At 37.4% G+C, this 16,687-nt stretch overlaps 1 protein-coding gene across 6 annotated transcripts in view; it reads left to right on the forward strand.

The window, feature by feature from the left end:
• Nucleotides 1-16,687, forward strand: part of LOC113498357 (inositol 1,4,5-trisphosphate receptor) — a 92,235-nt gene that overhangs the window by 36,057 nt on the left and 39,491 nt on the right. For all 6 annotated transcript variants that reach the window (XM_026878353.1, XM_026878355.1, XM_026878357.1 and 3 more), the window contains exons 3-19: nt 839-909; nt 5,681-5,796; nt 6,862-6,981; nt 7,494-7,611; nt 8,031-8,143; nt 8,386-8,616; nt 9,104-9,216; nt 9,775-9,915; nt 10,534-10,618; nt 10,991-11,151; nt 11,506-11,671; nt 12,126-12,269; nt 14,206-14,350; nt 14,656-14,812; nt 15,098-15,197; nt 15,502-15,680; nt 16,128-16,283. In XM_026878353.1, the coding sequence (XP_026734154.1) occupies nt 839-909; nt 5,681-5,796; nt 6,862-6,981; nt 7,494-7,611; nt 8,031-8,143; nt 8,386-8,616; nt 9,104-9,216; nt 9,775-9,915; nt 10,534-10,618; nt 10,991-11,151; nt 11,506-11,671; nt 12,126-12,269; nt 14,206-14,350; nt 14,656-14,812; nt 15,098-15,197; nt 15,502-15,680; nt 16,128-16,283 (2,316 nt within the window). The remainder of the gene's footprint in view (nt 1-838; nt 910-5,680; nt 5,797-6,861; nt 6,982-7,493; nt 7,612-8,030; nt 8,144-8,385; nt 8,617-9,103; nt 9,217-9,774; nt 9,916-10,533; nt 10,619-10,990; nt 11,152-11,505; nt 11,672-12,125; nt 12,270-14,205; nt 14,351-14,655; nt 14,813-15,097; nt 15,198-15,501; nt 15,681-16,127; nt 16,284-16,687) is intronic.

A 16,687-nucleotide genomic window follows, 5' to 3' on the forward strand; every position in this document is an offset into this window, starting at 1 on the left:
TGTTTTTTCAGAGTTTTTAGCTCTCCGTTCACTGCTGATACTGATATCTATACTTCTATACTAATATATAAAGCTGAAGAGTTTGTTTGTTTGTTTGAACGCGCTAATCTCAGGAACTACTGGTTCGATTTGAAAAATTCTTTTTGTGTTGAATAGACCATTTATCAAGGAAGGCTATAGGCTATATAACACCACGCTGCGACTAATAGGAGCGAAGATACAATGGAAAATCTGGAAAAGACGGGGAAAATTCTAACCACGTGGACGAAGTCGCGGGCAACAGCTAGTTACTGATAAAAAAAGCATTGCTATCCGTTTATCCTGCTCAGTTCCCAGTAGTTAGAAACAAAACAGAAGTCATTAATGGATATAAAATATATAATTCCCTCAATAATACAGGCCAGAAATAGAACTGCTTTTTCCGTCGGCCCCAGCAATTAATAATATGTCTTATTAATAACCTGTACATTCTTGCTGTCTGTGATATTTAGCAAATGAATAGGAAGAATTAATTATCATCCATTTTCGTATCTCGTGGAAATGTATATCAATGAACAATATTGGGAACAAGTTTGCGAAGTATCCTATCCAATTACTTATTACAGCAATAACGTGACTGCACCGATAACTGATTGGTTGAGATCACCACGCCAAACCCACTGAGCGCGACGTGTTCGATTTCGATCTACGCGTGTAAAAAGAATTTGTGCGATCCAGTCTGGGTGTATTCGTGCATGTGACTTGAATGTTTCTACAACCCCCTCGACACAAGAGAGATTTGTGAGAGGTTTAAAAAAGTTGAGAAATACAATTACTCTATTCATGTGTTTGTCCTCAGGTTGGTAGATGACAGGTGTGTGGTGTGCCCGGAGGCGGGCGACCTGACTGATCCACCCAAAAAGTTCCGGGGTAAGTTCTAAACTACATAATATTATAACGTCTCGTTGACCCGAATCAAAACTTGGACATACAGAAAACGGGAAAGACTCCTACCAAACTAACTCTTATTGTGGAAGCGAGATAGAACACTATACAAAGTAATGCGCCTTCTCTTTTTGACATTTTCAATAGAAATTTTATATAAAAATCGTGGAAGGTTAAAAAATCTGATACAAGCTTACATCAAGATCCTTCTGAACTTTTAACAAGTTTAAAAGTAATTTCACTTTCTTACATTTTGATGCATGGTTATTTTTCAGCGATAAATAATGTTGGGATGTTTGTAAATCAAAGGTCGACGCTCTCGTTTATTTTAATCGCTGTTTTAAAGTTTATTCGTATAATTAATGAATGTTCAGTTATAACAAATTGTCTTCGGATAATTCTCGTTTTAGAACACTTTCATTAGCTTTCGGGACATGAACATGCCGACATAAAAAACGTGTTTGTTACACGATCTATGGAAGATTTGAAAATGTTTCCAACTTTTAATTAGTGAGCTGGTTTTTGGATAGTATAGAGAATGCTCGACGCTGTGGTTCCCGGCTGTTATCCATAAACTTTGACAGTCGTTACGGGTAGATAAAGTACGATAAGCTAGAAAGTTGTCAACCAGTTCTGCAGTCGCTCTTCTTTAACCATTAGACTTGGGAAAATCCAATTCCCAAAAAGTTACTTCTAAAGTGTCTCGTATTTTTGTCAACTAACCAAAAATATGTATGTGAGTTTACATATATTATATATCTCCTTTTTCGTTATGAAAATCGGATTGTGTAACCCGACTTTCTTTGCTGGTCATTCCTCGAACTGGTGGAACTCAATAAATAAATATATAAGAATCTCAGTTTAATAAAAATGTCATGTTTTACAATACCTACGAAGATATTACTGTAAAGCATTTCGGATGGGCTTTAAGTTTATTTACAACTGAGTGCTCGGGACAGTCAAAACGACGCATTATTTATGAATGTATCAACAATACAATTATGCTTATAATATATTCATCTCTGTCAGTCGTTCTGTTGGCTCACATTTAATATTAATCCCATTCTGACGAAGGTATATCCCGGGAGCGACATTTTGATCCGAATTGAATTGTGTGTGTTATTAATATGTTTTTGTCCAATAAATTACTTTTGTGATTTTGTCTCTCAACCAGTAACAGTTTCCTAAACCAGTGATATTCCTATAAGAACAATGATTGTATGACACAGATGTAAAAAAAAAGTTTTATACACATCTAAAATACCATTTATCTTTAAGATGCTTTATCTATGTATATGTTCCTATTAGCGGAAAATGTAGATGGGAAATTATTATCAATCTGGGAACTTAAACTTTCCTCAAAAAAGATAAGGTAATAAAAGCGACTATTGTAAACAACTGGAACAGTTTGTGTGTTGCTTTAAAAATCAAAATAAATAAAATTATTCAACAGAGGCTACAAAGTAGCACTTTATAAATGTCAAATAACCTTAAATATACCAGGTCACCCACTCCTAGCTCTCATCGCTTCCTAAGTGCTTTAGCTGATAGGAAAAAAACGGCGTAACAAACTCCTTAACACACAAACTTAACTTTTAAGAGGTGTTGTACGCTTTCCATCTTAACCATATAAGTTTACGATTCATTTTTAGTATCACTCAATATATCATATTAAGGTACATTTTAACAGTCATTAAAGTCACTTATTAATACACGATGGGCTATAAATCCGGCGCGGTGTTCCTGCAGGAAATTAACACGGTTTCGTAATGCGCGGAACATGAGAAACGATTTAGTATTCCGATTACAAAAGCTTTGAGTTTAAAAGAGTTATTGTAGGCGCAGTCTATAATTTTCTATAGAAAAAAGTATCAGCCTATAAATTCTCGTGAATTATTCTGATCATAAAATTAACTACGTTTCTATTGTACAAGTACAGTATGATACAAGGAGTTACTCACACTTATACACCGTGATTTTTTAGTCGTCTTACAAAAGCAGCCCAGTTAATGCATCCAATGACTAGAACACGTTCGCGATAAAAAATAGGTATTTATGAGATTTGAATAAATTTTAAATGCAATTTTTATTCAAAATTATGATGCAATTCGTAGTTTTTTAGAAACACAGCTCTGTTGCGAGCGCGTTCCAGGCCTTGTAACAATGGTAAGGGGCGCGGGCGGCAGCGTTTTTATAATTTTTAAGAGTATTTTCAGATTTCTCTTGTTTAATTTTTCTTTTATTGTCTTAGTTGATGATAAAAAAATAATAATCGCGCCTACGGTTATTTTTGTCGGATACATGAACTGGGCTCCTTTTGTAAGACGAATAAAAAATCACCGTGTATATCGAGATCGCTGGCTGGTTTTAGGGGCAGTCATAATTTAGGGCTCCGGTTGGGTCTGAAACTAGTCGGGTGATCCTGATAAATTTGTTGCATCATTTTAATAAGCTACAAAATTATGGAGATCAAACGACTTTGGGCTACAGTTAGAAAGCTTCTTTGTATTGTTACCCACCATTAAGTTTGTTTGTTTTTCGATATTCGCAATGAGAAGTGTATTATTTTTCATAATATTTATATTCAGAATTTAGACCAAAATATCTTACACTTGAATGGAAGACATATGAAACAAACTTTCATGAGTAAAAACGTTTTGTTTAAATTCCATCTTTATATAAACAACTCGTTGTGCAATATATACCAATGTGTGCAAACAAAGATTATGTCGTTTCTAAATCGGTTACTATCGTCCATTCATAAAATTAGCTTTATTTTTAGTATTTTTATAAAGATCGCTCCTTCAGATAGAATTTGGACGATTTAAAATCAGAGATATATTAGATATATGTTAATTCATCGAAATATTAAATAAGCGATTGAAAGTAAAAGTCTTTTTGGAACTCTTTGGAGGCTTAATCACAGAACTGATGTTTACGAAAAGTTTACGATATAGTTAGCTTGAACTTTAAGGAAAAACAAATAGTAATTTTGGCTTTTATAACCAACATCCGCGCAAACAACGCCGCCATAGTCACTTATACGTAAAACCTTAGTATAGGATCAAAATGATCACACGTATATCCTTTACAAGTAATACATTGTTTTTATATAAAATTCCCGTGTCACGTTGTTAGTTACCGTACTCCTCCGAAACGGTTCGATCGATTTTTATGGAATTTTGTGATCATATTGGGTAGGTCTGAGAATAGAACAACATCTATTTTTCATATCCCTAAGTGATAAGGGTTGCTCACACTAAAAAAAAAAAAAAATTTTTTGACGAAATTGTTTGTTTTTATTTTTTTTTATAATGTGGCATTCAAAATACATACAACTAGAAAAAAAATCGGCAAAACAACGTTTGCTGGGTCAGCTAGTTGTTTTTATATAACTTGAAATGAGTCTTATTTCCCCGATAAATGTTTTAATATTGAAACAAAACCCTCAATTAATGTATTTGATGTGCCCGGGGTCATAGTAACAGTAGCGACTTTGTATCCGTATTGTGACCATCTAATTTCCCTAAGGAAGGGAGGGGCTAGTATTAGCCTATATTTCGAAAATCTTATCGGCCAGTTCTGTGACCATAGCACTGTTCAGGGAAATCATTTTTTTTAATAGTTCTGTTTATATTTATCTAAACAACAAAATACATTAAATTACGAGATCACTTATTTATTAATTTAAACTTCATGTACTATAGAGATGATGACTGGGTATAAAAGGAAAAAATCTCATTAGTCCCTCAGTTATCATTGAAAAGTATGAGACATGTATTTTTTCCTTTTTCAGAAAACCTAGAATTGACAAAGTTTAACTGCTTTAAAATTTAGGAGAGGGGGCTTGTGACGTAACGATAGAGTAAAATATATACTCAATCGTGACGTCACGCGTAAGTTTCATTCATTGTAATTTGGTCAATTTATGTTTGCGGGACAAATTAAAAAATACGTATCCATTATTATACAAAAAACTACAAGACGGACACTGCAAAAAAAAATTGTCATCATCCCTATTGTGGTATATAAGGCGGACTTAATGCCGCAAGGCGTTATCTTTAATGGCTTGACTTTTCAACCAGATTTTAGAACCCGTGGTAGCAAGAAAACTGAGAATAAAGTTAGTAAAAACAATAATATGTTTATTATACGAGTTAAAGGGCAACCAACAAATGATGTAATAACAGCGTAACGATTTTCTTAGGTTTTCATTAAGTCCGAATAAAATAGCGTATAGCTAATGAAAATGTTCACGTCAGCAATCCTTGTCTACACCCCTGTATCAGGAAACACACGACAGCCCTTTAACGACGAGTATGATTAAGTTACGTGTAGAGTGTTATTAAATTATCTTTACCTTTAATCACTGACCTAAATAGTACAAAATGTGTAGTTATAGAAGATACATACTTATGGATAGAGTCCAGGTCTTTATATTACAGGCAGTATTACTACACCTCAAACGTCTTCCCGATAAGTAATTGAATGTGTTCCAGTAGAGGTTAGATCGTTTATATTTTTTATTCTGTGTCGTTGGCTAGCTACTTTTGTTCTCTGATTGAAGCTAGCTTCATATTTTTTTTTGTTGTGTCAGTTCCCGTTAAATTTTCCTTAAGTTCGTAATTGTTTTGGTCAAGACATTATGTAGAAGTGTTATTTAACATCTAAGAAGATTCAAAACATGTTAAAGTCGTAAATTTAACCATGTCACATATTTATCAATCTTATTAAGTTCATTTTCGTATCTTTCCAGATTGCCTGTTCAAAATATGTCCTATGAACCGCTACTCCGCTCAAAAGCAGTTCTGGAATACGGCCAAGCAGTCCGCCAATTCGAACACCGATACAGGACTGCTAAAGAGGTTACACGTAAGTAATAACATCACTCTGACTGCGGCTACAGTATCTTCATTGTACGGATAGCCGAGTGCCAGAGGTACATACGGAAAAGCCGTGGGTTTGATACCAGCGCAAGACAAGTAGTTGTGTGATCCAGGAATCCTTGTAATGAGTCTAGGTGTTCTTGCGCATTTAACTTGAATGCTTATGAAACTCCCCGCATCAAAATTAGAGGTATTTAGTCTGCATGGCCCAAATAAAGTCGACCGCGGGCCATTTGAGCGTAACCAAGATTTGTATACTCTCGGAGGCTCAGTGATAAACAAATGAAAGAAAAAATAATTTCATAAAACTTTTTTACGTGGGTTTCGCTAAAACATTTATTATAATAAGCACGGGGTAAAAACGTATATGTTTTTGACGAAGAAAAATAGTATTCATACTATTTCATTTTTTATTTGGATCGTTTGTTGCGATACTCTGCTACTGTATCTCACGTTACAAAATGGCGATAGTATAGAAATATCCAAAATGTATGTAGAAATGTCTCAACGAACATAAATTAACATTTCGTAGCCACTGTATGATAACCATCCATCTAATAAATAACATCATTATTAAGACGAATGAGAACATCACTGTCGGTGTTATAAGCTTTATATCGTAATAAGTAAGAGCTATAATCGTAAATCATTACGGGATGATAAATGCGGTTGTATGCGTTTACGAATATAAAGCAGCTGTAAATGATTTAAAATGATTATATGTTTTGTTTGATTTGCGTTTTAGGGTGTATTATGGACTATTTGATCAAAAATATTTTTGTGGAAAGCATTGGTTAGCCCATAATAGATTATTGAATTATAAACGCTAGGCTATTAGTCCAACTCTCAAAAAAACAGTGCGCGACGTGTCGCGGGTTCCCCGCCTAGGACAAAGGTTTTTGGATATTTAAACTATTAATCTATATTCATATTCATAACTTAAAATACAACAATTTATACTAATCGAATGACGAGTAGGATTGATAACCACACCAATGATCATGTACCACTATCGCCTACAGTTTCATAAAAATACATCTTCTAAATCCAGCATGCCGCTGAAATAGAAAAGAAGCAGAATGAGTTGGAGAACAAGAAGTTGTTGGGGACAGTCGTGCAGTACGGCAGCGTCATTCAGCTGCTGCACGTCAAGTCCAACAAGTATCTTACTGTGAGTATATATCTTCGTACTAGGTAGCTAGGTCACTTGAATTGTAGTGACACTAAGTTTGAATTGAGTACACTTGACGTAGTAATGAAAGCATTCTCCAAGAATATTCCGCTGTAATTTTTTTAAGGCAAAAATAAGACCCTCTACCGAGCGGTTTGATTTGATAATGAAGACAACAAAATAATAAAGTAGCACATACAAATGAGTTAAGTAGTAAAAAAGGAACTTAAATATTTACATCTAAACTAAGATCTTACACAAAGTCCTCGCACAGGACTCCAAACTTACCAACAATGTGACCTTCCTTTCATCAACAAATATCTAATATCCAAGTTAAGACTGAATTCCTAATACGTATGGTAAGGTTACGAGTTTTTTTTTGGAAATTAGAAACAACACCTTTCTTGATAGAAATACTTAAACTGTACTAAAAACCATACATTTCTGTAAAACGTTGTACAATCGCATGATATTGAACAACACTAAACATTATCAATTATATCATATTCCAGGTTAACAAAAGACTACCAGCGTTGCTGGAGAAGAACGCCATGCGCGTCCACCTGGACGCCAACGGCAACGAGGGCTCATGGTTCTACGTCATGCCCTTCTACAAACTGAGATCCACAGGTAAGGGCTTATTCTAGAATCTCAAGCTTACAATAGATAAAGTATTTGTCGGAATAGATCCACCATGTTATGGATTATGGAATCTTGGAATGAGAGAAGAAAATAATTAAGCTAGTAGAGAAATATTTTGGTAGTATTCTCTGGCCTGTTTCCCTTTTTTATCAAAAACAATTCGAAATGAAAATTAAATATCCTACTCCTGCTATTTTATGACAACTCCCATGCGCATCATTTTCATCAGTCTGGATCAAGTCTTCCAGTATGTAACCCAGTACCATAATGTACATCGAACCCAGTATCCAATAAACCAGTACGAATGATGAGGACTGTAGGTCTTTTCAAGGAAGCCGTAATTCATATTTTATGTCTCTCGAAAATTACTAGAATATTTTCACTTAGTCAGAATTTTCTGTTTTCAGGTGACAATGTGGTAGTAGGTGACAAAGTAATAATGAACCCCGTGAATGCGGGTCAACAAGTCCTACACGTGTCTTCTAACCATGAACTGCCTGACAATATTGGCTGCATGGAGGTAAGAAACTATTGTATTTATGTATCGAATCGAATTGCGAGTTGTATTATTTTATGAATTAATATTTTGTATAGTTTATAGCTTTGACGGTGCTTATGCTTCTTGCCACATACATCATAATCATTGTCGATCATTATAATATTCCCATGTGGCTTGTCTCCTACTTGAATAGAATATTCGGTTACAAGTTCATCATATCTGTACAATTTATCCAACATTCATAAAAACCATAATATTCCCAGGTTAACGTGGTCAACTCGTCAACATCATGGAAGGTGACCCTCTTCCTCGAACACAAGGAGAATCAAGAGGAGATCCTGAAGGGTGGGGACGTGGTGAGGCTGTTCCACGCCGAGCAAGAGAAGTTCCTCACCATGGACGAGTTCCAGAAGCGACAGCATGTGTTCCTCAGGACCACTGGGAGGTCTAGCGCGACGGCTGCGACTAGTAGCAAGGCGTTGTGGGAGATCGAGGTGAGGTGTTTACGTTTTGTGTTTAGTACCCTCAGAATTTCCTGAATAACTTTGAGTTAGTCTCAACTGATAACGAAAATAATTAATACGATAATTAATTAATGTGATAATTACTACCGAAGCCTTCTGAGAATTTAAAATCATTTGAACCGAAAGGGGTGTCCTCGGTTTTTTGGGGGGAAACCCAGGGGAAAAGCCTGGCACACCACCACTGGTTAACAGGTAGAAAATGCTCCACCAATGTGCAAGAAAAACTGAGAAAAAGAAAATTTGTGTTATTCGCTTGAAAGTAGAGACCACGATTTGGCAAAAGTAATGTGTGTTTGTGTGTCCAGCCCTATGGACCTGGCTTTCACTAGCCGCGGAAGGCCAGCTGTGTACCTCCATAGACTGAATTGATTGATTTGCCTGCAAACACATATATAATTATGTTCAATTCTCTCGCTATAGACAAGTTTTCTTATCCCCATGATCTCGATGTCCACAGGTAGTCCAGCACGACCCGTGTCGCGGCGGCGCGGGCCACTGGAACTCCATCTTCCGGTTCAAGCACCTCGCCACAGGACACTACCTGGCCGCAGAGGCGTGTAATAGGCCGCCGTGAGTATATACTAAAATAAACAAGCCTGAGGGTAATAGCGGCAGACCTCCGCAAAGTAAAATTAAATAAACTTCTAAATTTAATACATGTACATGTACAACTACACATGTTTACACATAAATAAATGACTATAACTATGAATATGACTAAACGTCTTCCGCACTATCCTTGTAGCGTTGGTTATCTAAACATTGAAATTACATGCACCAAGAAACCCAGATTTAGGTCAAGCATTTGTTTCAACTCGCGACACATAATAAACAGTGGATCTTGCGTGATGACCTCTACCACTCGGCTAACAGTGCAGGCAAAAAGTTGAATGATAATCATAACCGATTAAAACCTGTTTTTTTTTTATTCTGAATGTTAAGTTATATATATTGAACCTTAGAGCTTTGAAATAAGGCTTCAAATCCAGTAACATATGTCATAATTCAACTTAATAGTTATATTTAGCAATCGTTTCTGCAAAATAACGCCTAGTAATTCTTAATAAATTCCAGGTATTCATATCGTTATATTTGAGTAACATGTACCTTGTCTCCCTACACATACAGCGACGCGCCGCTGGAGGCGGGCGAGCCGGCCTACCAGCTGGTGTCGGTCCCGCACTCGTCAGAGATCGCGACGCTGTTCGAGCTGGACCCCACCACCATGACGCACTCGGACGCGCCCGTGCCTCAGAGCAGCTACGTCAGGTATGTACGGCATAATACAGTTAATGACGCAAATGCATATACTTTGCGTGTCCAAACTTCGACCAAGCGTCAAGGTTGACCGTCGCTTCTCACTTAGATTACCGGATTAGTTTCGGATCCAACTGGAGTCCTTAGCGGTCGACGAGCGAATTGAATAGTTGAATCAATGAATAGTGACCCTAAGCGTCATCATCCTTGTGAAAGTTACTATAAAATAAAAATATATTAAATCTTGTTGGGAGTTGCATGCCAAGCTTCCCGTTGCCTCAGTTAAAGGCTAAAACGGGACATTTATCAAAATTCTTAGTCGGTGCAAATCTTCTCGTAAAGTAGTATTTGAGATAGACTTCTAATTCTTTGAAAACGGTATACTCATGTATATTTATCGGCATTGCCCGACTAGTTGCGACCTACCGCCTCGTTAGCTAATAATACAGGACTGCCTGAAACTAGTCCTGCGTCCCCAAATACTCCCGAAATATAACGTTTTCAAACAATTACCAATTCGCCTTTGCGAAAGTTATTAAAATACTTTCTCCCTTAAAGTATTTTTTTTATGTTTTAGCATAACTCAACCAACATTATCTCCTGTTTTTTAATAGTTTTTTTTGTTTTCAGGCTCCAGCATTTATGCACGCACACGTGGGTGCACTCCACCTCTATACCCATAGACAAGGATGAGGAGAAACCTGTCATGTCAAAGGTGAGTGATCATAGATGTCATTAATTATTCGAAATGGAAAAGGAGAAAGGAATAAAGTCAGATATGTGGGGCAGACATTGGCAGAAATTCCGAAAGATAGAGAGGTCAGAAAGAAAAGGGGAAGCCTTTGCCCAATAGTGGGATCTGAATCATACTATATGAAAAAAAAAGGACTAATAGGTGCATTTATTTCGCACATGAAGTAAAGAACGATATCTCATCCATTAATAATGTTTTATAATGCCACAAGTCACTTACCTTTAAAACAGCCTACGATTAATTGCATGAGAAATAGAACCTTATAATGTAAAGAATAGAGTTTAATTTACAATGAAATCGATTAGACTAATCACAATGTAATTTATTATCTAGGTGGGTTGTTCCCTAATAAAAGAAGACAAAGAAGCGTTCGCATTAATATCAGTATCACCGAGTGAAGTGCGAGACTTGGACTTCGCGAACGACGCCTGTAAAGTGCTATCGGCCTTGTCGACCAAGCTGCAACACGGGAATATAGAGCATAATGAAAGGAAGTAAGGATAATTTTTATATGGTAACTTTATATTGATAAGTGTTAAGTTTCTGTCTGCTTGTTTTGTTAGTAGGGATCTAGAATGGATCTAGAAGAAGGGAATATATAAATAAACACACCAAAACGTCAAGATATTTGTTGATAGAGATACTTCAGTTGATTAATTCATTTAATGAAAATCAACAATCTTGGGGCAACTTTTAATAAAAATACTTTTATGTAATAACTAAACCACAAGGGTTTCGTACCCAAACGGTACCCCATCTGACCGTCGTTTTCTTTATCCCAATTGTACGGAAGAACCCTCAATATCCATTTTAACCAGGTTTTTCATGAACCCTCGTATCCCTTCCAGGGCTCTAACCTGCCTCCTGCAAGACATAGTGTACTTCATAGCCGGCTTCGAGAACGAGCCCAACAAGTCGGAAGCCCTGGAGCTGGTGGTGGAGAACCCCAACCGCGACCGACAGAAGCTGCTGCGGGAGCAGTACATCCTCAGGCAGCTGTTCAAGATATTACAGGTAGGAAATACTACTCGTGGTATCTGATGAAGGGGAAGGGTGAGAGATAGTTAGAGACAGATATTTGTCGGGAAATGTATACTTGCTCGCCTTTCTTAAGGTGCAACCTTATGTAAAGTGAACCACAAAACTCGAAAAGAAAACTGATTCACAAAGTACCAATACGTTTCAGAAATATGTAAATGGTGTTTCGTGCTAGTGATAAGCTTATTTCGTTTCAAATGACACAATGGCAAATAATGCATTTTATTAATCATTTAAAAATTTACTGGCTACTGGTGATTGGGGCAACCTTTTCCAGTACGTAGGCTCCAAGTCAGCCCATTGTGCGTCGAGTAGTTTTGAGAGGCTATCAGTCCAGCTATCCCAACTCTCTCCAGAAGCGTTGAGTCCCAAGTCGAACTTGGGTCTGTACACTACAAGATACCCTTATAATTTCCTTCCAACTCTCCAGGGTCCCTTCCAAGAGACAGCTGATGGTGAACCGTTCTTGAAGATCGAGGAGTTGTACGACCCTCGGTACGCCGCCTATAAGTACATCTTCCGCCTCTGCTACAGGATCCTGAGGCTCAGCCAACAAGACTACAGGAAGAACCAGGTTAGTACAACTGTACTTAAAATCTATTTAGATAAATGACTGGTCTATATTAATTATTTTTGTAATGTTTTTTTAATCCTATTTCTAGTATTTAATTCTTGTGTCACAAACATTTTGCAGCGTTTCTTTAATGATCAATTTATGTATCATAAATATATTTATTTATATATTTATTTATTTATTTATATAGGTTTACCAACAGCTTCTGTGTACAGTAATGCTTATGTATTTTGATAATTATGTCTAAGACTTACACAGTCGCCAATTACTGGTTAACCAGCATTCGCAAAAGAAGTGATAAGTGCTAAGAATAATCTAAAACTAAAACTAAATTAACTAGGTTACATGAGCTTGAAGTTAAAAATACAATAGAGCAATAAACTTAAAACATACTTATAAAACAAAAACAGTATTGTCTCTTTGCAACAGGAGAACAGGAAAACTAATAATAATAACCTACTGAGATCAGAGTTGAACTTAAAAATAGATAACTTAATAAAATACAATATAATATAAATCTATGTACTACTTACTAAACACAATTAACATTTTGCTGTGACTCTTGGGACTCCAATAATCGGGCCTTAAAGATGTTATAGGAAACTTGGTAAATATCAAGATCGGGTAGGGATTTAATTAATGCATTCATCTCTCTGCTAAGCCTGACCAGTGGCGAGTTTACTCCTATGTTGGTTCTAGTTATTGGAGTATGGAATAGGTTGGTAATGGGATGTCTAGGAATATTGTATGGTTCTTTTAGTCCAACATTTTCTATGAGTTTAATACAATCTAATTTATTGTTCAACAATTTGTAGAAGAACATGAGGTCGTGCATCAGTCGACGGTCGCGTAGAGAGACCATTTCATAACACTGAAGACGTTGTTCATAAGGACAACGAGGTGATATTTTGCCAGATGTGTAGGCTAAGTGCTTTGTGAAGGCCCTTTGAATGCTTTCCACTCTTTGTGACTGCACCGCGTAGAGCGGATTCCACACTACGCTAGCAAATTCTAAGTGGCTGCGGACTAAGGCATTATATAGTACAATTTTTGTTCTAATCAAATTAAACCCTCTAGAACTCCTCTTAAGGAATCCAAGCTGACGTGCCAATTTCGTTACGATACTATCTATTTGGCTCCTAAAGTTCAAATGACTGTCCATGATCACACCCAGATCGCGTACCTCAGTAACGGTGTTCAACACTACACCTTTTACGTTGTACGAGACGAAATCAGACTGTTTCTTCCTGGTAAATCTGATATGACTACATTTCTTGACATTAAGTTGCATATGATTTATCCTGCACCAATTATCAATTCTGTCTATGTCATCTTGAATCAAAGCAGTATCCTCTTTGGAAGATATAGTTTTAAATATTTTAAGATCATCAGCAAACATTAGGTATTTACAGTGACGGATATGATGTGTGATATCATTAATAAAAAGCGAAAACAGAACTGGTGCGAGGTGAGAACCCTGGGGAACTCCTGAGTCAGCAGAGTATGAGTAGGATTCATAGCCATTAGCGGCAAGAATTTGTGACCTTCGAGACAAATAGGACGAAAACCATTTCAACAATGATCCATGTATACCGTTATACCGTAACTTCGATAGTAGCAGAGAATGGTCTACATTGTCAAACGCACTGCTGAAATCCGTGTACACAGCGTCTACTTCCAACGCCTTGTCAAGAGCAATATATGTGCTATTGTAAAAAGTGACACTGTGTTTATGGGCCGTTCTTTATTCACAGCCAATATTCCAGGGCACTTAGGAAGCCTTGACAGAATCTCAATCTCAGTGGATTCTTAAATTAAAGCGGATAATTTTACATTTCTGCTCAAACATGAACAATATACAATGGTGGACTTTATGGCATAGTAGTAATGGTAGGCATTCTCTACATACTCCAATAATTTTGTTATAATATTCCAGGAGTACATAGCCAAGCACTTCGGCTTCATGCAGAAACAGATCGGCTACGACATCCTCGCGGAGGACACGATCACCGCCCTGCTGCACAACAACAGGAAGCTTTTGGAGAAGCACATCACTGCCTCCGAGATCGAGACCTTTGTCGGTACGCGTGGGAAACTGTCGGTCACCTGGGACCGACACATGCCATGTTAATGTCACCGTTGTTTGCCTTTTGTTTGATTGTTTTGCCTGTTATCGACCACCAGGACTTGGATGTTCGGTCACCGCGGCCCGAAACTTCCACATGCCTATAAAATTATGAGCATTGTTCTTATTTGTTGTGTCTTTATTCGTTTAACCAAGTATCGGTCACCAAATTCAATTTCGGTCACCGATGCCCGAAGTTTTTAAACTAAATCTTTTTTATACTGTCTCAAACTCTACTAACCTAGCCCGTATACCATCCAGGTCTAGTCCGTAAGAACATGAAGACCTGGCAGTCCCGTTTCCTGGACTACCTGAGCGACCTGTGTATCTCCAACAAGAAGGCTATTGCTGTGACGCAGGAGCTCATCTGCAAGAGCGTGCTCTGTGCTAACAACTCCGATATACTTATTGAGACCAGGTAATAAGGAAATAATTCGTTTTTGTTAAGCTGTCCCACTGTAGAGCAAAGGCTTGGATATTTTCGACGTTTGTTTTATTTTTTTGTCGATCCGGTTGGATTTGGCAACTCAAGTTTGAGGCACTTTCCAATAAGCTAGCAGCAGGCCGAAATTTTCAGGGTAGCTTCAAACTCTATAAAAACGGTTGGACCGATTTTGATATAAAACGTGGGTAATTCGTTTTCTTTTCAATCTATTAATTTTTGAGTACGATACACCAAATAAATATTATCCGGTTTTTACAGATTGGTCTCAACAAAATACGAAAAAAGCAAGACATTAGACCCGGACGATACTAAATATACTGTGGAGGAGGAAGTTATGCTGCTATGGAATAACAAGAAGGTAAGAAGTTTATCCACACTTCAACTCATCACGTAAAAACAAACAGACTGTTGAATCAATAGGGTATTTGCTAGTACAAAGCGTACTGGTAAGTGACGTCAGACGAGATTTTAAATCACTATATCACCTTAATTTTTTGTTTACGAGACGACGAAAATCCAATCCTATATTTTATGAAAATCTATCTGTCGCATTAAACAACCTTGATGTTTAGACTATTAGCGTATCAGACAAGCTTTTTTGACGCTTACCAAGAGCGCTTGATAGACGAAGTTTAAAGAAACCATCTTACTTTTAACTGCAGTGTTCCCGCCTCCTGTCCGAGCTGGCGGCTGAGGCCCGGGTGGACCCTGGCTGCCAGTCAGCCGCCATCCTGGACTACTACCGGCACCAGCTGGACCTGTTCTCCAACATGTGCCTCAACAGGCAGTACTTGGCCCTCAACACGCTGTCTCCGCAGCTGCATATACATCTTATACTCAAGTGAGAATACATCATGTATTAGTAAACCCATATTGCCACGCGTTAGTCGTCAGCCATCTTGAACAATAGAAGAACGTCATAAACTGGAATAAACTCTTATGACAGCGCTATAATATGCATAAAAAAAACATTATTATTACTCATATTTAAGTGCGGGAATAACACGTCGAAATACAACGAATTGCTTAATATTTGCTTAATTCCCTAGATATATGAAACAATTGTTCATTGCTTTATGATGATCTTTGAGCATTGCTGGGCTTTCCTCATACGCCGAAGGCTTGATCAATGATCTGTTTTCATTAACCGTTTTATACCATCATCATATTAAATACCATCTTCATCTTACCAAAATATTACCTACCATTAATAACAATAAGTTTTGGTTGAATAAATAAATGAATAAGTATGTTGTCAGGCTCAAAACATTTGTGTATGAACACGCAGATGCATGTCGAACGCGTCCCTGTCGTACGAGGTCCGCGCGTCGTTCTGCCGCCTGATGCTGCACGTGCACGCGGACCGCGACCCGCAGGAGCCCGTCACGCCCGTCAAGTACGCGCGCCTCTGGACCGAGGTCTGCGACAGGATACACATACACGAGTCAGTATACCTACTAATGTCTGTCTGTCTGTTACGCTTTCACGTCTAAACCACTGAACTGATTTTAATGAAATTTGGTACAGAGATAGAGTTGACCTTGAGAAAGAACAGGATAGTTTTTATCCCGGACTTTTGAAGAGTTCTCTTGGAAACACGATATAACCGACCTCGGCTCGGGCGAAGCCGCGGGCGAAAAGCTAGTTCTACTATAATATCTTCTAATATATAAAATTCCCGTGTCACGATGTTAGTTACCGTACTCCTCCGATACGCCTTTACCGATTTTTACCAAATTTCATATGCGTATTCAGTAGGTCTGAGAATCAGATCACACAAATTTTTTTGTTTTTATTCTTTTTAAATATGGCATGCACTTACTTTTTGTCTACACTAGAATTTATTTG

The sequence above is a fragment of the Trichoplusia ni genome, chromosome 10 (assembly GCF_003590095.1).
Source record: "Trichoplusia ni isolate ovarian cell line Hi5 chromosome 10, tn1, whole genome shotgun sequence".
NCBI classification, from domain to species: Eukaryota; Metazoa; Arthropoda; class Insecta; order Lepidoptera; family Noctuidae; genus Trichoplusia; species Trichoplusia ni.